We start from the raw sequence: 27,725 nt of genomic DNA, 5'->3' as shown, positions 1-27,725 counted from the left end.
CCTACAAAAATAGCTAAACGCACCCTTTTAAAAGCCATTCATTGATGGGTGTGATTGATAAAAGCTGAAGAAAAAGCCATATTGTTCCTGGGAAGAATGCAAGTGTGAAGATCTGGATGAAAAGGTGCAGTTTTATATGCACCAAAGCACTGGTCAGCTCCTGAAAAAAAATGAAAGACAGAAAATAGCAAAGGTCAGAATATTATTTTTCTGAAGAAAGGCTGCTACTAAAATAACATCGAATAAACTAGCTTTTAATTTGGAATTATTTCAGAGCTAAAATTCTTACCTCTAAGCATAACAGACTTTAAGAAAAAAAAAGAAGTATTTTTATATAAAATTTCTGAAATATTATAATTTTCTTTTTANATACCCCAACAATTCAGATTTGTAAAATTCTGGACCAAGACTGAGCTAAGTACCTTTACAGAAGTACAGACCTGAGGATCATTAACGCTATAAACAAATAAACAAATACTTAAGGACGTATCACATTTTAATTAAATGATTAATCTCTAGCAAGGCCTCACTTTGGCAAGATGTTACCAAATCTACATAAAAATCATAATTTTTAAAAATGTTTTTCCCAATAATATTCTATGATTCAAAATGACTTCCTCCCGACTAAAATCAACTTTCTGGATTTCTTTGCTAACACATACAGAACAGCAGCAATGTGCCGTGCTCTGAGCCTGTCACTTTAAGTATGTCATCTCATTTAATCCTCACTGCAGCCCCCTCACTATTATCTTATTTTACTGAGGAGGAACTTGCAGTTGAGAGCTACCGTGGCAAACTCATCTCTGCTCCTTCCATCATGTCACACTACTGCTCCAGAGGGAAGAAACTCACATTAAACATGATACACTGGGCACATTATATGTCTCACAGCTAAAAACAGATAATGAGTTAAACTTTGGGGTTCAAATGTGTACAAATTCAAAGGCATTTGCATTTGAATTTCTTTGACCTATGTAGTTATTCTGTTGAAATAAAACAAACTCAGAAAGTGGTAGAAAACGTACTACAGTCCTATAAAACATGCAAGAAGTCATTAAAGCACATCAAAGATGCCAGAGACTCTCACCGGTTACAAACATAGCACTGTAACGTCTACCCCAGTTCAAGTAAGACATTCAAGAGCTTCTCAGTCTCAGAGACATTAACCAGAGCTTATCAGTTTAATGGACAGTAGGTTCATGCAGATTCAGATCACCACTTGCCAGGATCTGTCTCATTAGCTCCCACTACCCATTTCCCAAGTGAAGACACACAGCAGTGCCAGTGTGGTCACAGAATATCCCAAATGACATCTAAGGAATTTCTGGCAAATGGGAGACACTGGGTAGACCAGACGCCACACCAGGGCCATGGATCAGACTGAAGATTAAATGAGCCATCCTTATGTTGTATCAGAATTCTTAAAGGTCCACCCCAGAGAAAACTTGAGTACCAGCAGTTCCAAGAATTCTCAGCAGTTTTGAAACCAAATGTCACTTAGATATACCTAGAGGTATTTAACAAATGCTAAATAAATATTAATATTCTAATGTTTAGTAGTAACAAAATGATCAACCAGAATGCAGTAACTAAGGAAGGCATCTGCATATACTTTAGATAGGAATGTGAAACAGCATAACTTTTCTGAAAAGTATATATATATATTCTTATATAGATAGATATAANNNCTTATATAGATATATATAATATATATATCTTATATAAATATATATTCTTGATATATATTTGGGAATATATATCAAGGAGGACTACAATACAATTCACATTCTTAGCCTCCAAAAATATTATGTCTAGGTATTTAACCTAAGGACATAAAAAGTGGTATAAGCATTTACATGCAGAATTGATCACAACAGCATCATCCTTTATAGTAAAATCAGGAAACGAGTTAAAAGTCCAAAAATGGGTGACAAATTAAATAAATTAAGGTATAACCATACTGTTAGGAGATTAAAACCATGTTAAAACCGTGTTGACAAGCATGTGGGAACACAAGGTCCTTCCCTACTTAACCAATAGGAATATAAGTTGGCACAATCTAAGGACAGCAATCTGGCAACTCATTCCTTCAGTCAACAAATACTGAGAACACGGCAGTTTTCTAGGTACTTGGAATATCTCTCACAACTTACACTATACATATCATGCGACTTAGCAATTCCACTTCTAGGAAGTAATCCTTCACATTTTCTCTGAAATGTGGGAACATGGGCAACCTGTAGGTTATCCTTTGCAGCATTTTTGTAAGCGCAAAACCTTACAAATTACTTAAATGTCCATCAATAGAGGACTAGTAAAATACAGCATGACACATTCACAAAATGGAATGCTTTCCAGCATACGAAAAGAAACAAGGAGTTCTCTATGTGTTGATATGAAACAATCTCCAAGATATGTTTTTTGAGTAAAACAAAACAGGGTGGCAAGCAGTACAAAACACTCTAGCTTGAAGGGAGCGCAGTACACATATGTTTCACACAGAATATCTCTGGAAACATACACAGAAACTTTTAACATTAGTTATGTCCAGATATCTGATAGAGGGGAGAAAAGAAGACTTCTCATCAACTATACTTTTATACCATTTGATTTATGTTCATAAAAGTAAGAAAAATGTAAATTTTATACATATGAAGAAAAATTAAATTAAAATATTAAATTATATAAAAATTATTACTATACAGTGCCATATAAGAAAAAAAGATTACATATGTGTATATGTATGTTATACTATGCAGGTGTGTGTATACTTACATATATACAATTCTTTAAATACTTCATTTTTAAATATTCTATGTATAAAACATGTTTAGGAAAAAAAGGACCAAAAACCACAGAGATGTTAATGCTAGTTATTTTTATTCTTTCTAATCTTCCTATAATGGGTAAATATCAGTTTTATAATCAGAAAAAGTTATAAAAAATAAAATGTAGTTTAAAAATACTAGCTGATCTAATAAATGACAATTATAAACAACTGCCACTGCCTCAGGACAATGGAACAATAAAGGATCCAGCAAAATGAATCACAAAGGCCGACAATGTTGGGTCATGAGAGGCCTCTTAACAATAGGGAAATAACAGGCATGAAGTATCCCTAAGATTTTCAAGACTATCACAAAAACCCAGGGTTATATATTTTCCATATCTTCTTCATACAAACATAAAGATAAAATAAGGTAACAGGAAAAGAAAAAGCAAGTGAACACTATAACATCCAAAACAGTATTATTCCATACATGTCCATACAGAATTTAGGGCCACGTACTCAAATAAATGACATCATGAATAATTGAAAAGTTGATTCTGCACGACATTTTATTTATTCACATGTAATACAGGTCAAATTCCATTAAAGCAAACTTACGGAGATACTCCAAATACTTATTATACCAGAATTATCACTGACAGTACCGAGAATTCCTTAAAATCAGGGGCTCTGACTGAGATGTAGAAATATTTTCATTACATACCAATTTCCCTTCTAACCTTTATTTGACCTTTATTTGATTCACTTTCTGAAAAATCAGCCTCATAGCTCTGGGCTGGAAACAAGCAGCATGAATGTAAAGTTTAGAATTTGCTATATTTACTTCTAAGGTAATAGAACTTCAGAAAATAATCTGTTTAGGAAAATAAGGAAAGACCTGTACTATCTGCCCTACTCAAGACCCTTTCCAGGCCCTGAACATCTTGCTCGTCTCTGGTGCTATCCCGGTACCAAACACAGTGCCTTGTAGCCACAGGCACTTCCTAGGTATTTGTTTAGATGAGATTGATTCTGCCACGGTCTATTAAGTGACAAATCCTCTGGAACTGTAGCTCCTAATTAGTTGAACATCAACTATATTTCAAATGTGACCTTACTGGACTTGAATACAATAAATTTTCAGAAGATATTTCAACAGATATTTTAAAATCTAGAAATCAACAGTCATAAAACTTAAGATTTAGAATGAAATCTTTTTAGTATTAACAGAGTTCTTTATGATTTTAATAAATGAGCAAAACAAATTTTAGAATATACATCATTCCATCAATGTATGGGTTACACTACATGAAATGTTCAATATAAATCAAACATGAATGAGGTCAATGTGAATGCTCTCAAATAAACTCAAGTCAGTGATAACTTAGTGTCTCCTGCATGTAAAAATGCACTATTCTAATAAGGTTTAAATTTAGTAGTCCCAGCTGAAATAAATGTAAGATTATTAACTAGAAAACAAATAACAACAAGATTGCTACCTCCTAACTTTAAACCATTGGCTCAGTTGCCCAGGAAATTAGCAGGGCTTAAAGACGATTTAACACTATACTATGATGTATACAATGATGCAATCTAGAACATCTTCAACTGAATGGATCTTGAAAATGACTTAATGTAGTATAGTGAAAAGGGCCATTGATGGAAGAAATGGCTTTGAGGGCTACTTAGATACCATGATAAAGCACAGGATCAAGGCATTTTATCATTAGATCCAAATTAGCTGGAATACTCTGAAGGTTTCCTAGGTGCTTTTACAGAAGAATTTGGTGCTTACAGAAATGCTGATAGCTGTGACATTCTTCCTTCTTAAACTCCTGCATCCCACAAAGTTGGCTGTTTTACAGAATCACATTAAGCAAGAAGCTAAGGAGTGAGAGAATCAAGTCTCTTGCCAGATTTCTCCTGGCATAAGTAACAGCTGTAGCCGTTAAGCAGCCACCAGGGGACATAGTTAGAGCAAAGTCCCAAGTAGAGGACTTGGGTAAGGCAGCTGCTCACAAAGGGTATTAGCCAAGACCAGCAGGAAGACCTCCAAGGAAGAACAGCCCAGCACCATGGGGGTAGCAAATATTTTTCTGTATCACTAGACCCCACATTTGAGAACCAGAAGAATGAAGGTGTTGACAGAAAAAAAAGCCTGTGCCTTGTAAGCACTGATCATAGTCCTTTCAAGTCAATATAATTTGCAAAAACTAGAATTTAACATATTTAGGAAATTCCATCCTATGTCAGTTATTTTCTGACATAGTAATGTCAGAACAGGTAGTGAGAATATTCAGAATTTTTGAGACATAATTAACCAGATACCACACAGGGATCCCATCTATATTTTTAAAATGCTCCAATAAAAAGATTTATACCAACTAGATAACTACAGAATACATAAATTTACTAAAGCCATATTTTTTTCATGTTGCTACTAGGATGGTCCTTGTAACTAAATTTAGTCCTCTTCTAATCACACTTAAAAGAAAATAAGTAAAGCAAGATATGATGCTGAAACAAAATTTTAGCTTAAAAAGCTATTTCCCAAAAAAAAAAAAATCCTTGCATAGTAAGATTTCTCTATCTACATAAGAATAAGCATCTTAGAATAACAACTTGAAAAAACCCAAGGTAATTTCTTCAAAAGCAAACAGGTATTTTCTCCTCTTTTTCTTCTCCTTTTTAAATTGTAAGTCAAAAGAGGATCATAAATTCTACCCATTCCTCTTCTGCATGTTAAAAATGTCTGATTTCTTTAATTCTGGGAGAATTCCATGTTCGGCAACACATTGATCGATAAATAACATTAACTATATGTCTTCATGATAAATTGTGACATGGTATGAAAAATCCCAATTTTTTTCTTAAACTGTATTAATATTTAATAGATGTACCAGCAAAGAATATACTTTAAAAAATATAAATTGGTTAAAGTTATAACCTAACAGGCATCACTTGAACAGCATGAGTCCTGAGAACAAAAGTTATGGAAACCCAACTAAACATCCATAACTCAAATGTGCTACAGCAGTCCCTACCATATTGACCACCATAATGTGACGAAGACCTCAAGCGGATGCTTCATTCAGTTCAGTTGCTGTATTAAAAACATACCCATTATAACCCCACCCTCAAGGTCCACGTTGTTCTACTACTAAATTTCTTTAATAGGTAGATACAAAACACAAGTCCTTTGCTGAAGTCCAAGTCATCTTCTACTATAGTGAAGCTTTTGGACCATAGTTACATACATCTTTACAAAAGGATTCTGATATTTCAAAATAATATGCAAAAATGGAATTTTTCTCCCTGCTTTTGATATGCTCCATAGGTGACAGTACCTCTGTTTTTAATGATAGTCCACTGTTAAAGAATATTGTTGCAACAGCAATGTAGGAGACTGTTATTTCTGGCTTCAGTGGTCCTAAAGAGAGAGAAATAAGTTACTGTTAGATAAGAATTTCCAGTAGATAACATGGTATGAAAGAAGAATCCATTGAGGGAGGGCAAATAGTACTTCAAATCTTAGTGTTGCCCTTACTACACTATGGTTCTGACAGAGTTGAGCATTTGCTGTGATGCAGCTGAACTTCCCAAAGGAGATTTTCCACAAGACAAGGACCATGGCTATCCAGTTCAGCACAGCATCCTCAGACCAGCAGAATAAAAACAAACTGCTCTTACACAGGAGAGCAAATAGGCAACATCCTTCAGTATGACGTTTAATTGTATCTGCCACAGTATCAGTGCTTACAAAACAATCAAAATTCTCCAAATCAGGAAAAAAAAAAGAGAGAGAGAATCAATGGAAGAAGTTACCTTCTCTTTAGCAAATATTATTTTATTCCTTCTAGGATACCAGAAATAAAAACCTGTATTCATGCATACATTCAGGTCAGCCCACGGGTATTCATTCTACAAAGATGTACTGAGCATTTACTATGTGAATGAGATAATGCACATAGAGTAATAGAGTACTAACAATATGTTAAGTTTGCAATTATTATTACTCTGTGACAGGCCCTGGCTATACTGTTGTGAACCAACAGGCCTAATCTTTTCCAATCTAGAAAATCCTCTCTGGAGTTAGGCTGGCATCACCCCAAATGCATTAACACTATGAGGACAACAGCGGCAACCCTAATTAATATTTACTTCTTTTGTATACAACTGTCTTGAAGACCTAATATATTAGCCAAAGAACAACATGCTTTTAAAAGATGTAGTTCTAAGAAAATGCCATTTTGTACTTCTATAACCAGTGGTTTTCCAGCAAGAGCAATTTTGCCTCCTACAGACTTTTGGCAATGTTTGGAAACTCTTTTTGGTTGTTATAACTCAGCAAGTGGGGGTGTTACTAGTATCTCTAGTAGACAGAGATCAGGAATTCTGCTAAACAGCTTGGAAGGCACAGGACTGCCCTCCCAGCAACAAAGAATTACCATGTCCAAAATATCAATAGCGCTGAGTCTGAGAAACACTGGGGTACGCCAACATTTTACAATCTGATCATCTCATATTTGACATTCTGTTCAGCCCTCTTGTGCTGAGTTGAACACTGTCCTCCTAAATTCATGTCCCGCAAGAACCTATGAATGTGACCTTCTTTGGAAATTGGTTCTTTGCAGATGTAATCAAATCAAGATGGGGTCTTACTGGATTAAAGTGGACCCTAATCCAATGACTGGCATTCTTACAAGTATAGGTAAATGTGAACACGCAGAGGGAAGACGGCCATGTGAAGACAGAGGCAATGCCTGGAGTTGTGTTATAACAAGCCAAGAAACACCAAAGACAACTGGCAACCACCACAAGTCAGAAAACAGGAAAGATTCTTCCCTAGAGCCTTCAGGGGGAACATGGCCCTTAGCTTCAGAATTCTAGCCTCCAGAATAATTTCTGGAAAATAAATTTCTGTTGTTCTAAGCCACCCAGTTTGTGTTTCTGGTGTGGCAGCAAGGGAAACTAACACACTCCCTTAAGCAAAATAACAGGACCACAATCAAGGCTCCTCCACTCCCTGCAGCCCTTCACCATACCCACAGATACTGCTCAATAAGGAAGACCAAGCTCAAGAAAAATCACCATTCAGTCAACAAATACTTACTCACCATCTACTATATTTTAGGCCTTTGTAGTACATCAATGAACAAAAAAGAAACAAAGATCTCCTCAAACAGGCAATAAATTCTTGCATATACGTGGCATTACACAAATTATTTTGCTGAGATCTGAGAAAAGGGAGCAAAAGAAAGAAGGCTAGAGGAAAAGGCATTACCTTTCAGGGCAGTAAACGTGTTCCAAAACTTAAAAAGAAGTGCATTTTTTATACTTGTGAGTGAATCTGTCTCTGCAGCTCACATGTAGAAATATTATTTCCTCTACAACTGAGGGAGGAGATTCAGGAACAGATTTTAAAGTCCAGGAATCCAACTGGTTTTGGAAGTAAACGTCTTCCCGGAATTTTAAATACCTTGTTTGTTCATTTGTTTGAACTCATTTTTATGTTCCCCCAACTCCCTGCTTTTTATGAGACCTTATTCTTATCAACTACACCTCTGCCCACAGTGGTACCCCAAAATTTCTATACAGGAGGGGTTAAAATTAGCAATGTGGTTGCAAGGGAAAGCCAGGAAACGTGTCTAAAGATTATCTCCATAGCAAGCGCATGGCGTTTACTTAGATCACATGTTTCTTTGGGATAGCTAAAGCACCTACCTTAGTTGGCCAACAACTATACTATGAGCAACTGAGATACTATTAGATTGTCCAAGTTAGGAATGAGAACCTAGAAGTCACACAGGGCTGAAATAAACACTTGGTAAATATTTGGACAGAGGTGAGTGATGAGATTACGTATAAAAATGAGACATGAAAAAAAAAATGAGATGTGGCCCCTCTCCAAGACAATGATTATATTCTCTGGGTCACCAAAGTAGATCGGAATAAGACCTGAATCTTCAGATGGCTATAAAGTTCAAAGTTGAAATATAAGTTTTAACTTTTCCTTTAAATAAAAGCAAAATAATAATAATAATGTTGATCAGTAAAAATGGAATGGGAGAGCAAAATCAGAAGAAAAAATAGCCAGAAAAAAAAAACAAGGTAATTTTTGGGCTCCCCCACATCCATGGGGAAGATAAAAGAAAATGATCTGGAATGCTTAGGAATGCAAGGAACTATTACCATGTCATAAAATCTACTCATCACCAAGTAAATTTCACTTCTAAACCTAATCTAAGATATTCATGCTAACACACTTAAGCTTTCACATGTTTCACCTTATGTTTTTTTAATGGAAAAATGAAGCAGTTTCCTTTTAGGATTTATGTCTTATTAATGTCAATCTAAATTAAGATGCAGGTAGAAACGAGAAACTTACTCTGTACTTCCAAAGAAGTAAACCTTTCTCTTCCCGGGAATGAATAGCACAGTGTTAGTCTCTGGTATATTCTAAGGTGTGCATAGCTCCGCACTTCCCTGGGCTGCACTGGAACAGATTATCCACACCTCAAACACATTTACATTTACCTTGGCTTTTTATTTTAAATTTTTTCTACATATTTAAAACTGAAATGTACAGAGTAAAAACAACAGTGAACTAAGAATTAAATTATTGAGGCTAGTACATGTTATACTTTTTCTCATTTGGAAAGTCATTCAACGTCTCTAGTTTTGGGGTTTCCATTACCTATAAATTTCCTGAAATGTACGACTCACCTACTAGCTGTATAGATTGTTTTCAAAGGGAGGTCAGAACAAAGGTATGATACTTTAAGTGTAGAAATCTTGCATGTACATGTAGACAGTATAGTCATTAAGGTATTGATCCAGTTAAAGATGAAGCAAACACCTTAACAAGTTTAAGACTACTAAAACTTTTCCTATTTAAAAGAATATCTAGAAAACCATTCTACTGAAAATCATTCAGGAGTGCCTGGGTGACTCAGTCATTTAAGCATCTGACCCTTGGCATTGGCTCAGGTCTTGATCTCATAGCTTTGTAGGTTTGCGCCCCACACTGGGCTCAAGCCCCGCACTGGGCTCTGAGATAATGATGTGGAGCCTGCTTGGGATTCCTTCTTCCTCTCTCTCTCTCTCTCTCTTGCTACCCCTCCCTCACTTGTGCAGTCTCTCTCAAAATAAATAAAATTACAAAAATGTTTTAAAAAAGAAAACTGTTTAGTCAGTATGAATGCACTAAAAATCACATCCCCAAACGTACAGAGCCCATAAATGGAAACTAACTAAAAACTACAAGTACACACAGGTGCTTTAGACCATTCTAAAGAACAAGATGCAATAAAAACATTTTCAGCAACTCTTCCTCTACTGTTCCTAGATTGTTGTTGTTTTAACTTGTGAAGTGAAAATGTTATTTGGTACTATTTGGAGGTTTATTTCTATTTAAGAGGTTTCGCAGGTGGGAAGGTCAATTAAAAGCTCTACAGAATTATAATCTGGAATCTAGCCCCACGTTGGGCTGCCCATTGAACACGGAACCTGCTTCTTTCTCTCCTTCCCTGGGCCCCTCTCCCCTGCTCATGCTCTCTCTCTAAAATAAAATTTAAAAAAAAGAAGAAGAAATAGTAAACAATCGTTTGTTTTACTTTTTTGGAAAAAGTAACTTTTATACATGAACAATTAGCAAATCATCTGAGTACACTGTTATTCAATATTTGCTGATTCTGCTCTGCTCTTCTGGGCTAAGAACTGAGGCACGGAAAATATCTTCATTGCATAGAACCCTTCTTTACAACAGTTACTCATTTTAAATTATTTTTTGCCAAGAAAAGGTGTATGAATTTTGCAACTAGTATGAAATAAATGGAGAGCCCTTGTGTCTGGTCCTTCTTCCTTGAGTCTAACTAACCAAGGATGAGTCACCTGACCTCAGGTCACAGTATCTTCATCAACTGTAAAAGTAGCATGTTAGCTTAAAATACTTAAAGGTTCCTTTTAGTTCTTAACATTCTACTCTTTTTGTTTAATATTTACTTTTTTAATTTTGAAAGGTGGGGGGCAAGGGGAGAGGGAGGAAAAAGACAGAGAGAGAGAGGGAGACAGAATCCCAAGTAAGCCCTGCACTGTCAACTCTCAGCCCAGATCTCCACACAAGGCTCAGGGAGCAGTAAGACCATGACCTGACCTGAAATCAAGAGTGGGACACTCAATCAACAGAGTTACCCAGGTGCCCCTTAACATTCTACTCCTATAATTAATCAGAGAAATGAATTATCCTGGATTAATGGCACAAGTATTGGTAAAAATGGGAAGCATTTCTAAGATACAGTAATATACCAAAACTTCAAGAAGCAGAGTCAGAAGGAATAAACAAGATTACAGAATCCATCTTACACACGCCACTTTGAAGAAGCCCTAGGGAAATGATTCCATGTTCAATAACCCTTCTTCTCACAGCATCCTTGGAATGTAAGATAAAAAGTATTTTACCAAACCAAGCGCCTGCAGATTTAAACTTGAAGATAATACATCACCTGTAATTACACCTTAACAATGAGCAAATAAGAGATCTAACACCATAAACCACAAAGTGTGCTACTGATGCTAGTTAAGCGTGTATTCCAGATCACCACAAAGACACTCTAACTTGAATTCTGCCTCTCCAGCTAGTTCCAGGGACAGAGGGTACTCATTTGACAGAACTTGAAATACCAGCATTCACGAGTTTGCCATAAGCTCCCAGAGAAGCCAGGTCAAAGATCTTCAGAAGAAGAAACCATGATGAGTATCAGTTTTATTCTCAGTTACATATTCTACACTTTTTGTACTAAGTTGACTACAGAAGGAAAAAAAAAAACCCATAAAACACACAAAAAAGTTTTAATCCTTACAGTCTTTGTTCAAAAAATTCCTTTTAAAATGTTCCCTGAAGCTACTTCTAAATGGAGGAATTGAGGGTGGATGCTTGAATGAACCACTGTTCTAATAAGAGATCATTTTACTCATTTCCATCATGTTTTAACAAAAAGGTACATGTAACTTCAAATATCCTTCTGAGCACTTCCTAAAAAATTGTGTGTACTCACTTCGGTCCTTATTTGTCCCTGTTGTATGACTGACTGTATTAAAACTGTTAATAAAGGTGGAAACTGACAAGGTCAAAAAGACAATGAATTGGAGAAATTCAATTAATGTTTATGACTGTATAAGGGTGAAACCGCAGGGAGGGGAATAGAAGACTAATCATATTTCCACCAATGCCCACCCCCACATTACAAGGCTCCCACTATTCAGAGATCTGCGTATGAGTTTAGCCTGCCTACATTTCCTTGCCAAAATACACACTGCACATAGTCTAAGACAGCCTGTATCTGTTAGAGTACTTGCAACGGAGTCCCGGCAGCACACGGAAGTAGTGTCCAGTAATGAAAAAGTGCAACGTGTCAGTCGGCTTGGGAGTTTCTGGAGCGGTGGCAATTGCAGCAAATCATCACTCTGCAACATGTGGGCCACAAAAGTATGAGGTGGAGAATGAAAGGGTGGGTGTCCCTTTTTCTTCCCCCACTCCCACCCCCGCCCCCTTTTTTTTAAACTTGGGGCCGGGAAGGAGGAGGGATCCGGAAATAGACAAGGTAATGGTGGCCACTCCAAGATAGATAAGGAACTCCTGGCAACCTAACTAACGTCCCTTGGGATAGGATGCTACTCTGAAGGCAAATGGAGTTAAGTTTCATTCTCAGTAACCTCACTCCCTAACACTAAGGATACTCATAGATTGTTCGCGCAAAAGGTAACCTGCGTTCAAATTCATTTGCCCCATTCCTAATTAGTCTCCGGGGTTGGCAAATTAAAACATCAGCATAATGGGCCAGAGGACACCCTGAGCTGGTCAGTGCCCTTGAGAGAAGCAGACACTTCCCAATTACGGTTTCCTCTCCTTTCCAAGACGCTGAAAATTAGTTCTGAAGTGGGAATCGCGATGGAGCATTCAGAGGTGCAGCACTTACCCCCATTCACCCCTACGGACGGCTCCAGTTTAGCTCCGGCGATCGCCAGCACTATTCCAATCATGAACCATTCTTTCCTCATTCTCTCCAGCAGCCTCATGTTTGTTAGGGTGGGTGGGTTTTGTTTATTTGTTTGGCTTTTTTTCTTTTTAAGCTACGATCGCTTAATCCCCGAGGCGTTTCCACACTTTCCACGGTCCCTCCAGACATGCAGCAAAGCAAGTCAAATTGCCACTTGTAAACTAAAGACCAGGAGGTTGCTCCGGCGGCTTTGAGGAGGGCTGGGAGTAGTAGTATCCAGTGACAGGAAAGTCTCACTGAGGGCCGCCATCACTACCACGCGCCTCATAATAGACGCGCACGCTACCACGGCGGCTCTAGCCGACGCTCCCACGTGCAAATGCTCTGAAACGGACACTTGGGCCAGGTGGGCCAGCGCAGGCGATCGTGTAAGGGAAGCTGGCTGCCTGGTAGGGCTGACTCGCTAAACGCCAAGACCTGCAGAACCTTAGGAATGACTAGTACAGGGAGAGACGTTAGGCTCCACAGCCACTTAGCCTTATCGAGGGTCCCGCTCCGACAAGCCTTTAGGCGCAGCTGCCCGATCTCCTCCAGCACCTCCACGGAGAAACTTTGTTTTGCTTCGCCGTGAGCCTACGGGAAGGGCTAGCGTGCGCTCTCATTCAGCAGCTGCGGCAGCGGAGTGCGAGGTGGTTTTTCTTTCTGGCGCGCTTCTTCGGGGCATTACGGCGCTTCCCCGACGCCGGCGTTGACGTGTGCGCCGGGGGAGGGGAGGCCACTCGGAGTCTCCTGGTTGTCTGCCGGAGTCGCCTGAGTTAGAGGCGCTTCGACCTCTGCCTGGAAAATCGTCTCCCTCTTTAGGGGAGCCTTAACCCCGAAGACGGGTCGAAAACTGGGCGCGTCGAGCTGACGCCCAAGTCCGCAGGACCCCTGCCTTCCAGCATCCGCTACATCCTGGGAGGCCTGGCTGGTCCGAGCCCACTCGCCCACACCGACCTCCCGGATCAGAGAGGTCTGTAAGGTTCGTCCCCCGCACCCCCACCTCCCGCCACCGCCCAGGCGCTGGGGGCCAGGTCTTCCCTGGGGGCACTGGTGAGTGCTCAAGCTCCCTCCTAGAGAAGCTGATGATGGGCAAAGTGAGGTCTGGGCTAGGGAGCCTGGAGGGTGAGCGAGTGCACGCTCTTGCTTGACCCTCAGGGCTTGCCCACCCACACAGCAGGACTAGTGTGGGAACGGGGTCAAGGGCCTCAGGGCAGACACGGAATGGAGGGGAGCTCCTGCCCTTTTCCATTGGCCCTCGGGTTGTATTCTGTGCCTTCCCCAGTTTCTCCCTGGAGGTGTGTTCTGGCAACCAGTGACATTCATCGTTTCATGAATGGACTTTTTATTCCTAGACCCAAGAGGAACTTCAGCTGCTCCCCAATATGTACCTAAAGAAATGAGCAAATAAAATACTATCCAACATTTTGAAGTGGTGGTGTGTCTGATGCTTAAATGGGTCACTATGGAACCTCAAGTTTGGAAGAGACTTCGAGGATTGTGCAGTGATGCCGGACTTTAATTCTGAATTTATTCGGAGATTGAAAGAGACTCATTTTGTAATTTCATCTACTTATTTAGCTTTGTCTTGATGACATCACTTGCAGTCCAAAAACGAAGCCCGTTTTTGCAGTTACGCTACCAGTTTTGGTTACACAGAACAGAGTGTCTTCTAGTTACACATCAGGCAGAATGACAAAAGGTGAAACTCAAGATAAAAAGAACTTAATAGGAAGACACAGATGACATTAAACAACTGAAAGCACATGAGATGTGATAAAATCTGATGTTCATTATCAGGCAGTCACCAGATAAGTGGAGATGAAAGATAGTTTACAACGCAATTATTTTCTTATAGTAATTTCTTACTAGGTTACAGAGTCCTATATTCCAGTCATTGAAAGTGTGATCTTGGTTTTTTTTTTTAAACCCATTAAGCATTATGCTTACAGAAAATTGGCCCCATTTAATTTCATCGCTGTTTGCAAATCCTTATTTACTAAGAACTCTTTGATCTGTTTAAAGCAGAATCTAACTCATGGAAGTTTTTGTTTTGTTTTCAATGGTACTTAAAGGAAAACAGTGCTCTGTTATTTCTGTTCTGTTAGTGTAAGACCTAGATTAGTTTCCCATGGTTACTGTAACAAATACCTAAAACTGGATGCCTTAAAATAACAAATCTATTCTCTCAGAGCCCTAGAAACCAGAAGTCCAAAATCAAAGGTATTGGCAAAGTCATATTTCCTCTGGAGGCTCTGGAGAGAGAATCCTTCCTTGCCTCTTCCAGCTTTTGGCGATAGCTGGCATAAGTTGGCTTCCTTGGCTTATGGCTGCATCATTCCAATCTCTGCCTTTCATCTTCACATCATATTCTCCTCTGTGTGTGACTGCATCACTCCAGGCTCTGCATCTGTCTTCAAATTGCCTCCTCTCTTCTGTTTCTGTGTTTCCTCTTCTGTGTGCTTCTTATAAAGACATTTGTCATTGGATTTAGGGCCCACCCAGGTAATCCAGAATGATCTCATTTTGAGATCCTTAACTTAATTACACCTACAAATTGCCGGAGGCCGCGGCAGGTCCAGGGGTCCCTGAAGGATGGACAGTGTCGGCGAAAGAGAATGAGAGAGCCCCGAGATCCTTTCTGATCACCAGGCAGGCATCTCTGTCCTGTCGGTTTTGGTGTCTTTATTTATAGGTTAAATGATAACATGACATCAGAAAAAGGAATTTTTACAATGGATAGCTCTTTGTGATAAGATGCTTTGGAAAGTGTACAGAAGCAGGTTTTACAGAAATATTCTTGCAGAACTATTGCAATTATAGTGAGGTTAAGTAAATCTTATAACTAGAGAATTAGGGTATTCTTAGTAAAAGACAGGATACATATTTGTTCTAAGTTAATAACGCTAAGGTTAGGTCATAGGTTAAGTGTATAGATGGGCTAAGAGTCATTCTGTCTGACTCTCAAATGTATGTTTTTGAGTTGGTTAATAAGTTGTTTGTGGAAACCTATTTGATGCTGAATGTGTGAACACCATGGAGGCCCTAAAAGTGTCAGCCTTTTGTTTGTGGGTAATGCTTTAGCTACTCTTATCTATCCTCATCCCAGCCACCTGTAAGGGAGGGTGTTTGCAGAAAGTAGGCCTTGGGGAAGGGACTGCCATACATCACCAATTAGAAGGTGTAAGTATTAACGTAAGTTCTGCCCTATCTGTACCTTAACTCTAAATTAGGCTCTTTGTCTCGGGGCCAGGCTCAGTTGTAATTCTTGTGTTCTTAACCCTCTAAGTCTTGGATCTTCAAGGCCCTTAGGAAGAGCCTTTTGACAATCATCCATAGAGCTTTCATCTAAAATCTCTCTTGTAAAGGCAGGAATATGCTTTTCCTTATGAGGTATCTGTGTTCAGAATATGGGTCTGATATGGAATATTGTGAGGCCTGGTCAATACCAGCACAACATGAGCCAGTAGTAGCAGGAGATACCAGTTTTCATTTCTCATGGCAGTAGCTGTGCAAACACTGCCATTTCCTTGCTGTGACTGCCATCCATAGAGGCCGGTGCGGCTCCCGGCAGCAAATATCCTTTTCCCAAATTAGGTGACTGTACTGTTGAATAGTGTCCCCCAATGTCCACCATGAGCCTCTGAATGGGCCCTATTTGAAATTGAGTCTTATGGATATTATTAGTTAAGACAAGATCATGCTGGATGAAGATGGGTCCCAAATCCAGTGGCTGATGTCCTTTTAAGGTTATGTGGTGACACACAAAGAATATATGAAGAAGAAAAAATTGTGAAGGAGTGATGTGTCCACAAGCTAAGAAATGCCAAGGATTCTACCTTGGAAAAACCACCAGAGGCTAGGAGAGAGACATAGAACGGATTGTCCCTCAGAGTGCCCAGCAGAAACCAAGCCTGCTGACACCTTGATTTCAGACTCCTGGCCTCCTGAGCTGTGGGAGAATAAATTTCTCTTGTGATATTTGTTCTGGCCACCCTAGGACATGAATAAAGGAATCATTCACAGATTCCAGGGATTTGATGTGGACCTATCTGGTCTGCCCACCATTCAACCTACCATAAAGCCCTTCTTGCCCTCTCTGTCTTCCATTACTCTTTCTTCAATAATTTCATCACTCTTCTCTTTCCTTCACATTTCCCCTGTCATTTTTTCCTTTCAGTATCTCTTCAACCTCAGTTTTTTCTCTTTATTACCTGGGCCACTTCCCCTGACACCATCCCAACAAAAATGTACATGTGAAAGCAAACTTCTCTAAAAGACACACAATAAATGCTCTTTGTTTGATAAATACATTTGTTTATTGAACAAATATGTAATGGCCTTCACTATGAGCTATCGTGTGAGAGTGTTGTTCATTCAGTTATGAGTAAAAATGACAAAACCCACCCTCAGAAGTTTATAATCTAATAGAGGAGACAGATGTAAACAAATATACCATTACAAATGGCTAACAGGAAGGAACGGGATATTGTGAATAATCTAGATGGGAAAGCCTCCCGAGATCAGAAGTATGAACCGGCAGGTGTGAAAAAGCTATTGCTCAGCAAGGAAGAGCTGGAGACCATGGAATTCCAAGACCAGGATAGGTAGGTGAGTCAGTGCAGGATGTAGGAAGGGTAGAGAGAGCTGGCCAGGGTACAGGTCATGTGTGACCTCTCATGTCATGGTCAAGGATTCAGATTTTATTACATACTATAGGAAGCCACTGAAGGATTTTAGGCTGGCTAGTGATGATATGCACAGTCTTCTGGAAAGATTCCTTTAGAAACAGTCTCTGTACAAACGGTTCAGGAAGAAGTGACCAAGTAAATGGAGCTGAGAAAGGCAATTAGTATAAAAACTGTTGAGCAGAAAGAATCAAAAAACAAATGACCAGTCACCTCTAGGGAAATGGCGAAGCAGTCTAAAATGACACCCAGGATGTCTGCCAGGTAGATACCAGTGCCATTCACTCAGCCAGGGAATCTTTACAAAGTAGATATGGAAAGGAGATTGTAAATTTAGTTTATATCTTGTGCGCAAGGTCACTGAAGCATATAAAAAGAGAGATGTCCAGCAGAGAGCTAAAATGAAGGGTGTTTTTTTTTTTTTAAGTTTATGTATTTACTTTGAGAGAGAGGGAGTGTGAGTACATGAGCCGGGTAGAGACAGACAGAGAGAGAGAGAGAATCCCAAAAAGGCTCCCTCTGTCAGTACAGAGCCCATTGAGGGGCTTGATCTCATGAACCATGAGATCATGACCTGAGCTGAAATCAAGAGTCCAGCACTTAACATACTGAGCCACCCAGGTGCACCCCCCCTTTTTTAAGTTTATTTACTTTTGGGGGGGCAGAGAGTAAAATGAAGATTTGAGCTCATGAAAACAGAGTTGCTATAGTTCTTGGATTCTTCAGCATAGCTTATGGACACCATAGGCATTAATGTAGCAAATATTTACTTTTAACTTTGTTATCTACATTGGTTAGGTGGCCCCTTTGAACACAGTTTGCTTACATACTTACTTGTTTATGAATGTTTACTATGTGTCAAGAACAGGAGTACACCTTATGATCACTCTCGTGGGCTTGGTGTTTAATAAAATGGTGATAGGAAGTCTAGCTCATCAGGCTGTTGAAAAGATTCGGTGGTGGTGCCTGGGTGGCTCAGTCAGTTAAGCCTGTGATTTTGGCTCAGGTCTGACAGTCCGGTGCCTGGAGCCTGCTTTCAATTCTGTGTCTCCTCCTCTCTCTGCTCCTCCCCCACTCATGCTCGCTTGCGCGCTCTCTCTCTCTCTCTCTCTCTCTGTCTCTCTCTCTCACTCTCCCTCCCGTCCTCCCTCCCTCAAAAATAAACAAACATTTAAAAAAATTTTTAAAAGAAAAGAAAAAAGTCACAATAAAAGAAGACAGGTCCACTACCACCCTCCAGAGGTCACATCCTCTTTTCAGACATATGGCCCTGCTCTACTCAAAGATCTTCAATGACTTCATATACAGTGTAGAATAAAATTCACATTCCTTAATCTGACATACCACAATTAACATATCAAATATGTCAGAGTGGATGACTTAAACAAAGGTAATTTGTTTTCTCACAGTTCTGGAGGATGGAAGTTCTGGAGCTGACTTCACACAGTCTCTGTACAGTCTTTGTAGGTATCCACTTCACCCTGGTGTCTTTTTCTCTTATAAGGACGTGAGTCATGTAGGATTAGAGCCCCACCCTAATGGTCTCATTTTAACTTAATCACTCTTTAAAGACCTTAACTCCAAAGAGGTTACATTCCCAGGTCCTGGAGCTTGAGAATTCAATATATGAATTTTGGGAGGACACCATTCAGCCTGTAATAGTAGACTTCTAGAATATGACAGAAATGATTACATGGCACTTTTAAGACTAGATTTCAAAAAATAAAAAAACCTGTGGCTTCTGTCTGGCATCTCCTCTTCTGCTTGTTTCTTTGCAGAGGGAATCCAGCTGCCATGAGGTAAGCTACCTATGAAGAGGCCCAGTGTCAAGGAGGTGATCTCTCCCTCCCAGAGAGCCTAAGGCTTGGATCCCTTGGTGGAGTCTCAAGATGGCTGCAAGCCAGGTCTCCGCCTTGACTGCAGCCAGTGGCACCCAGCTAAACCCTGCCCAGATTTATGACTCATAAAAACTGTAAGGTAAATCATATTGTTTTAAGATGGGATATTTGAGGGGTAGCTCATTACATAGTAATAGACACCTAATACCTAGGTCAAATGGAAAAAAGTTGAAAAGTGGCTACAGTGAGCATCGAAAACTCAGTCCAGAAGTTTTGCTATGCTGTTGAGCACAGGAGTTACCTGGGAACTGTAGAGAGATGTGGATCAAAGAGGAGTCTCTTCTTTTGAAGATGAGTGATATTGGAGCATTTCCACATACTGATAAAATGACCCATTAGAATGGGAGATCTTAATAATGAAGAAGAAGTAGGGGCTATGAGAGGCAGAATAATGACCTCTGCCGAAGATGTCTACTTCCTAATCTCTGGACCCTGTAAATGTGTTACCTTACATGGCAAAAGGAGACTCTACATGTAATTAGGGTAAGAACCTTAAGACAGGAAGAATATTCTGGATTATCCAGGTAGGCTCAATGTAATCACAAGGTGTCTTTAAAAGATGGATGAGGGCTGTATGTGTCCAAGAAGGGATGTGAGATGGAAGTAGAATTTAAAGTGACGGGATGACTAGAAGGGGAGCATGAGGCAAGAAATGCTGGCAGCCTCTGGCAGCTGGAGAAGGTAGGAAAATACACCCCACCGGCCTCCAGAAGCCAGGCAGCCCTGCTAACAAGTTAGCTTTAGCCCAATAAGACCTAGTTCAGGTTTCTGACCTCTAAACTCTAAGATAGTAAATTTGTGTGATTTTAATTTACTAAATTTATGGTAATTTGTTACAGCAGCAATAGCAAATTCATTCATGCAGTGGCTAACTTGAGCACTTGAGAAGGTAAGTATTGATGCTTTCTATAAAGATGGGAGGGAGGATAGAATCTTTTTGCCCTTAAGTAGCAGAGGCCTGGAAGAATTTAGAGCACAGGCAAAGCCTCTATATCCCCAGACCATATTAGCCTGGGACATGACCATTTGTCCTTTAAAAAGATTGCTTCTAGGGCACCTGGGTGGCTCAGTTGGTTAAGCATCCAACTTCAGCTCAGGTCATGATCTCACGGTTCATGGGTTTGAGCCCCACATCAGGCTCTGTGCTGACAGCTAGCTCAGATCCTGGAAACTGCTTTGGATTCTGTGCTTCTATATTATAAGTTAAGATTTCTTTAAGGGATACATAAAACAGTATATACAGACAGATCTGAAAGAAGAGATATTGCATTGACTGGGTGCATATTCTGATTATCTATGGCTGGGTAACAAACCAACCCAAAACACCAGAGTCTTAAAACATGAACCAGCTACTTCTATATCTTTTAAGAGTATAGCTAGCTTTCCAGTTATCCACACTCTGACCACAGTGTTACCCTTCCTTTCTTAGTCTATAATCAGTAACTCACCAAGATTAGTTTGTTTGTCTTCTTCTTCAAAATTGTACTTATGTCCAACCCTTCTTATTTGTTCAATTTTTCATTTTCTTCTACCTGGACCATTGCAATTGGCTCTATGGAACTGATCCCTCCACTCTGTAACTCTAATAATACCACTTCTCTGCTCAGGTAATATTTAATATCTTCCTACATGGTACCTGGAATACAAGAGGTTTTGTGTTCATGAGAGCCTCCCTGAATGTGGTTAGCACTGGGATGCTGACAGAGTCAGACTTCTGAGCCTATAAAGCTGGGAAATAGCCCCTGAATGGTACTAGCTTCTTAGTGATCATCCAGGTTGTCTTTTCCTGGTAACTCTTGAATGGTAGTTTACCATTTAGACTACAGTAGGTATTATTTTCTTCATATTACAGATGCGAAAATGAAGAAAGATAAGCTATGCTTTCCCCACGACTAATAAGTGGCGGAGTGAAGCTTCAAACTTGACCTCAGAACTTCGGGCAGTGGACCTCAGTGATTAAGAATATATCGCCAAGCATTCAATGGCCCAACTTAAAATTCTGACTCTATTACTTACTTACTGCTATTCTCACATGACTCTGGGAAAGTCACTTGACAATCCTTAGCCTCAGTTTCTACACCTGAAAATGGGCAGGGAGGAGGATGGTAATTGTAATACCTACCTTTATGGGCTGTTATAATAATGAGGAAACATATCAGAAACATAACCAATGTAAAAATATTGTGATATTGTCTCCTTTATATCTTGATCCACATCAAAATTGTACAACTTCTATGAAAGCTTTTCCTGCTCTCTTGAGCCAGAGATAATGTTTCCCTCTTGTGCATTCCCTCTCTTGTTGCAATTATTAGTTATTTATCAGTTAAAGGTATTTGTGTACATACTTTCCTGTACTATACTAGAAGCTTCTCAAGAGCAAGGATTGTAGCTTTTTTCATCTTACTGTCATCCACACCAGCTAACATCAGACCATGAGATATAATAAATATTTGATATATTTATTGACTTGAATAGTTGGTATAGAACCAGAGGGTATAATGTAGAGAGACAAAAACAGGATTTACTGTTTTGTTATTATCACACCATAAATCAAAAGTTAAAGTTTTCCTGGATTAATTTTTTTTGTTTCAATTCCATGTCACCCTGTCAATTCAATTGTTAGAGAGCATATGTTCTGAGGGTTTACTATGTTGACACAGCCAAACCACGTATTTCAGGTCACATATGCATGAGTGTTTAGTGTAGACATGGCATAATGTCTCCCATGGTAAGTTTGGGCTTAAGTAACAAAGTATATACCAGACAAATGAGACCCTGAACCTAATGAATATGTAATAACATGGAAGGGAGTGATAGGTGAAAAAACAAATGAAAAGGCTAAAATTTAACTTCTATTAATTCTTTAGGTTCATAATCAAACAACTAAGTCCTTCCATATGCTTCAAGTTGGCTATCTAATCTGTCATACTTCACCCAAATCTTACCAATCTTTCCTGTCTTAATGATTCTTTTAATTCAGCTAGCTCCCACACTCTCCACCAAGAACTTCTCAAGTCTTGGTGCACCTGTCTGACTCAAGTGGTGGAGCGACCAACTCTAGATCTCAGGGTTGCAAGGTCAAGCCCCATCTTGGGTGTAGAGATTACTTAAAAATAAAATATTTTAAAAAGCCAGAACTCAAGTCTTAACATAGACTTAAAAGCAAATTGGAACTGTAGAACTCCATACAAACAAGTTAAATAAAAAGCCCCCTGGAGATGTGTAGAAACATGATTTAGATGGGAGTATTGGTTCAATAGTCAACACATGTAATTCATTTATCACTGGTGGATCATTTGTAAAAATTACAATGGCCTGATGATATTATCTTATATTTTTATTTTGAGAAGTTAAATAAGTTGTATGTTTGCTTCTTTAATTATTTGAAGAAATTATAATTTAAATGAAAAGATCCGTAAGGGAATAATTCTTGACATGTCATGTAACCTTCAAACAAATATATATTTAAGAGCAATTGTTTTGACTGGAGAATACTTTTATGCTAGTGAATATTTTTAGTCCCAAAATGTTACCTTGAAAGGAAATGCTAAGTTATTTTTCTGTGTTCTAAATATAGCAAAGATAAAGATACATAGTTGCCACGCCAATTACAACAGAATACCACCAATACAGCTTAATTTGAAAACATTGTAGCTAGCTAGCTAATTTTCAAAATAAATATCTGGTGATGAACTTCTCTGAGTGTTGCTAAAATGCTTTATGGAGATAGAGTTCTATTTTATTCTTTGATAAAGAACAACTCACAGACTAATATTAAACAGTTATGAAAATTCCAACTCAAATATAAGAGATCATGTTTTACATTAGAGTAGGAGTATAACCACTTCTCTTTTCTCTGCGCAAGAATTTAGGCACTTAGCTTCTATTGTATTTGTGTTAATAAGAGTTACGCATGTAGATTCCCTCAATTCAAATGCCATTATGCCCTCCTCACACTGATAGCAACTAGGTCTGTCAGTGTGGAAGATGTAATGCTTTCTTTCCTTAACCCATAGCGTGTGAATGTGTCTCTTTGCAGAAGACCTTATGCTCCCGTGGTTTGTGGAAACTCTCCATCTAATAGTTTCTCAGTCTCTTAAGTGGAAATCTGTCTCAGGAAATTAAGGACAAAGAGGAGAGTAGACAGCAGTGGATGATAAGCTATTGGGAAGCACAGTAAATAATGGAGGGAAATGCAGCCCGAAAGAGAGGGATCATTTAAGGCTATTAGATGACAAATCCACTTCAATGCAGTTATTATACCTGTAAATATAGAAAAATGATAATGTTGACAACTCTTCATCACACAATCTGTGTCATTAATAAATGATGAAGGATAGAAAGAGTCAAAGAAAAATAAAGCCAACACTCTGTGCATAACAATATCACAGAAGCACTTGGAAAAACTAGCTAAGCTAAAAACAAAGACATAACTTGGCACCATTAATGAAGAAAGACTGAGATAAGAAGGAAAAATGCAGAAGCATATGTATGTAGAAAATAGCATGAATAATATAGGTTTTGTTGCATAAAAATATATAATTTTACCTTGCAATTATCAGGAAAAGTTAATGTATGATAATTACCCGCGTTATTATTTTTTTTAATGTTGGTTTCTAGGGAACAGATAGTGCCTGCATTCCTTTAGGGCAGGTCAAAGATCATTAAGAGAGTGGCTGTCCACTTTCTACTCCTGAGAGAAATGCCAAACATATTAAACTTCTCCAGAGGTCATTTTTATTTCCTCCTAGAAAATGATATATAGCTATATCTCTGATTGTCCTGTAAGATTGGGCATCAACTGGAGTAAGAAGTCCAATTTAAGAACAAACAAAGATCTAAAAGAAACTTGGAAAGCCTTCTGTCTCTGTAATTTTGAGACCTGTGTACGTTCTGCTAGGTTCTTCGTGCTCCCAAAGGCTGCATGTTTCAAAGACTAGATTGGGATGGCTGATGCAAGTACCGTGTGATCAGAATGGGTGGTAGGAATGCTGGCTGTCTCCCCTTATTCATTTTCTCCCTTTTTTTTTAGCTAGGCATACACTGCCAAAGAAAGATTGCAGTTTCCCTGACAACTGGTAAACGGGCATATGACCAAGTTCTGGCAATGAAACGGAATTAGAAGGGCTCGATTTCTAGGAAGAAAGTCAAAGGAAGGGGGCATTCACCTCTTTGTGGCCTTCTCTTCCCGCCAGCTAGAATGCAGTTATAGAATCTTAAATCCCAGCATCTATCTTCCACCAATACTGTCAGAGCACCAAAGGGGAGCACCTTAGAGCTGCCCTCCTTGCTCTAGACTGCCTACCCCCACATTGTATGTATATAAAAGAAAAAATCAAACTTCTAGCTTGTTATCAGTATTATTTTGAGTTTTCTTATCATTTATAGCCAAGCCTCATCTTCATTAATGTGTTAATAAGCAATTTTGAAAACTAGAAAAGTAAGTAGTGATCTCTTGATCTAAAGAGTGATCAAAAACTGAATTGCTAATGCTGAGTAATGCCCAATTGTTGCTTTCCACTCATAAAATGTTTTGAACTTTTCCTACTACTTTTTCTACTACTTTCTACTTTTTCTACTACTACCCATAAGTAGAAACAGAATCATTGGTGATAGATTGATTATTTTGTGGGTTTTTTGTTTTAATTTTCTACATCATTTATTGTGAGATTATCAATGTCAAATAAAATATCAATCTTCATCATTTTCTTTTATTCATCTCTCTTCTTGATCAATTCTTCATTTGTCCTTCCAAATTGTTTCATGCTACTCCTGACTCAATGAAAACTTTCTAAACCTGATAATTCACCTATAGCTACCTTACATGCTCATTACATGCTGCTGTGGTCCTGGTGGTTTTTTCTCAGCTATCTTGTATCATGAGTTCTTAGAAAACATGTATCACATGATCTTGGCCCATCTTCAACACTCATAGGCTTTATGGTACCTCAGAGGCCCCACCGCTGCCTGGCCAGCTGGCTAACAGTGCTTCATGTACTTTCCTCCCTTGACAGCCTTGAAGAAAAATGATTGATTAGTAAATAGAAAACAAAGACCGGAGTTTGCTGTTGTGACTGGACTGCTTGTCTTGGTAAATTCAATTTATGCACATTGGGAGAAAGAAAAAGTCGGGCCTGGAGGCCAGAAGCTGTATTTGAAGACACCTTAGAGCACACCAGCCGGGCTATATCTATAAATATTTTTTAATGTTTATTTTTGAAAGAGAGAGAAAGAGAGAGAAAGCCAGGGTAGAGGAGGGGGGCAGGCAGAGAGAGAGAGGGAGACACAGAACCTGAAGCAGGCTACAAGCTCTGAGCTGTCAGCACAGAGCCTGATGTGGTGCTCAAACTCATAAACTGTGAGATCATGACCTGAGCCAAAGCCAGACATTTAACTGGCTGAGCCACCCAGGTAGCCCAATATTATTTTTTAATAAATCACATCTCTGAACATCAGTGGTGAGGCTGGCTCATGAATTTAAATGGCCCTGGGTACTGGGATTGAAACTCTTGAACAATGAGGAAGGATACAAGTACCACTACCCTTCTCCAGGGGAAGTGGAATTTTCTTCTATTTCAGGGGCTAATGTAATTGTGTTTCACTGGAAAGGAAAAGTTGAATAACCAGACCGATGGCCTTTCCTTATCTGTATAGCTTATCAAAGCAGAGTTGTTAAGTTCACATCTCCAAATTTCATGCCTAGTATTTGTATTATACCAACAATGGGCAAACTAAAGCCCTTGTTTTTGTAAGTAAATAAAAACAAATTCTGTTTTTGTAAATAGTTACACTGAAACTTAGAGCTGTTCCCAGTTTTTAGTATTGTCTATAGCTCTTTTACTACAATAGTAGAGTTGAATAGTTGCAAAGTGATTTTATCTCCCAGTGAGCCAGAAGTAGTTATTATCTAGCCCATTATAGAGGTTTGCTTCTATAAAAGAAGTTGGCCTTCCGATCCCTAAACTATAAAACCTTAAATAGGAAAAGTTAGGTTCTTAAGCTTCATCTTTGACTTTTAAAATCTTTCTACCCTAAGATAACCCCTGGAGCTGTCTACTCTTGGGTATAGCTTACAAGCTTTGCTAGGGAATAAGTGGAAATTGATTACTAAATCCTAGTCGCAAATTTGTCTGCATCAACCCCAAATAAGAAACACTTTTCTGAAAATGCAATATAAAGACCTGCACCCCAAAAGTATATTGCTAGAAGTTAGTACCTTCATCTAGTAAATTATGTCCTGGGGTAGCCAGAAGTTGTTATGACATAATTTTTGTTCTTTTCTGGAATGTAGGAAAAATGCAGAGGAAATAAAACCAACGAAAGATCAAGAACACAAATAGAAAAAAGATCCAGAAGATAGATATATGGCTGAATATAAGTAAAGTTAAATTAAGACAACTTAAAACAGCATAGAGGAAAAGCAGTCTGAGTGGATATGGAGGTAGGCAAAAGTAATTCAGATAAGACAGTCTGACTTTCCTGGTTGAGTCATTCATTTCCAGCTGAAAAGTTACTCGTGTGTTTCTGCCATGAGCGCTTAACCAAAAAGGTTGTTAGATTCTATTTGAATTTGTCTAGTTAGAATTTTAGAAATTTAAAGCCAGAGGTGAACTTTAAAATAATTTTAGCCCAATATGCCCATTATACCAACAAGAACCAATTGTGCTCCTAAAAAATCACACACTGGAAAGTGACAGAACTGATTCAGGCAATCACGGTTCCTGATCACAGCATTCTCTCCATCTGTACAGTACACTAAGACCCTCCCAGAAGAGCTGTTTGAGTGGTAAGGATTATTAGATACAGAACTCAGTTTGGGGAAAATGTAAAACCTTTTGAGATTTAGAGTCACCTTAAACAATTGGAAGATAAGTGTTTAGAAGTTCACTTGAAAGATACAATGAAATTCTTAAATATGCAGGTACTAGCTGCAAAATGGATGTAACGTAACAGCACGTTGATAACCCAAATATACAATATGCTCACCACCCCCACCCCCACCCCCACTTATTGGCAGAGGATATTTTCCAAAACCCCAGTGGATGTCTGAAACCACAGGAGTATAGTACCGCAACCTATACGTACTGCTTTTAGCTTCACATACACTCCTATGATAAAGTTTCATTTGTAAAGTAGGCAGAGTTAGAGATTAACAACAATACCTAATAAAATATAACAATATACTATAATAAAGTTATGTGAGCATTGTCTCTTTCTCAAAATGCTTTACTGGACTGAACTCACCCCTCTTCTTGTGAGGAGGTGAGATGATAAAATGCCTACATGATGAGATGGAGCAAGCTGAAAATGTCGTAGGCGTTCTGATCTAGCG

At 38.8% G+C, this 27,725-nt stretch overlaps 1 protein-coding gene across 8 annotated transcripts in view; it reads right to left on the bottom strand.

The window, feature by feature from the left end:
* Positions 1–13,053, bottom strand: part of SLC10A7 (solute carrier family 10 member 7) — a 259,094-nt gene extending 246,041 nt beyond the window's left edge. For all 8 annotated transcript variants that reach the window (XM_077755901.1, XM_077755903.1, XM_077755902.1 and 5 more), the window contains exons 1-3: positions 12,748–13,053; positions 6,118–6,200; positions 24–160 (exon numbers count right to left, since the gene is read on the bottom strand). In XM_077755901.1, the coding sequence (XP_077612027.1) occupies positions 24–160; positions 6,118–6,200; positions 12,748–12,847 (320 nt within the window). In that variant the 5' untranslated portion in view covers positions 12,848–13,053. The remainder of the gene's footprint in view (positions 1–23; positions 161–6,117; positions 6,201–12,747) is intronic.
* Positions 13,054–27,725: the final 14,672 nt, after the last annotated feature.

The sequence above is a fragment of the Crocuta crocuta genome, unplaced genomic scaffold (genome assembly GCF_008692635.1).
Source record: "Crocuta crocuta isolate KB4526 unplaced genomic scaffold, BGI_CrCroc_1.0 scaffold112, whole genome shotgun sequence".
NCBI classification, from domain to species: Eukaryota; Metazoa; Chordata; class Mammalia; order Carnivora; family Hyaenidae; genus Crocuta; species Crocuta crocuta.
Note: the sequence above shows the minus strand (reverse complement) of the source record. Positions and strands in the feature narration are given on the sequence as shown.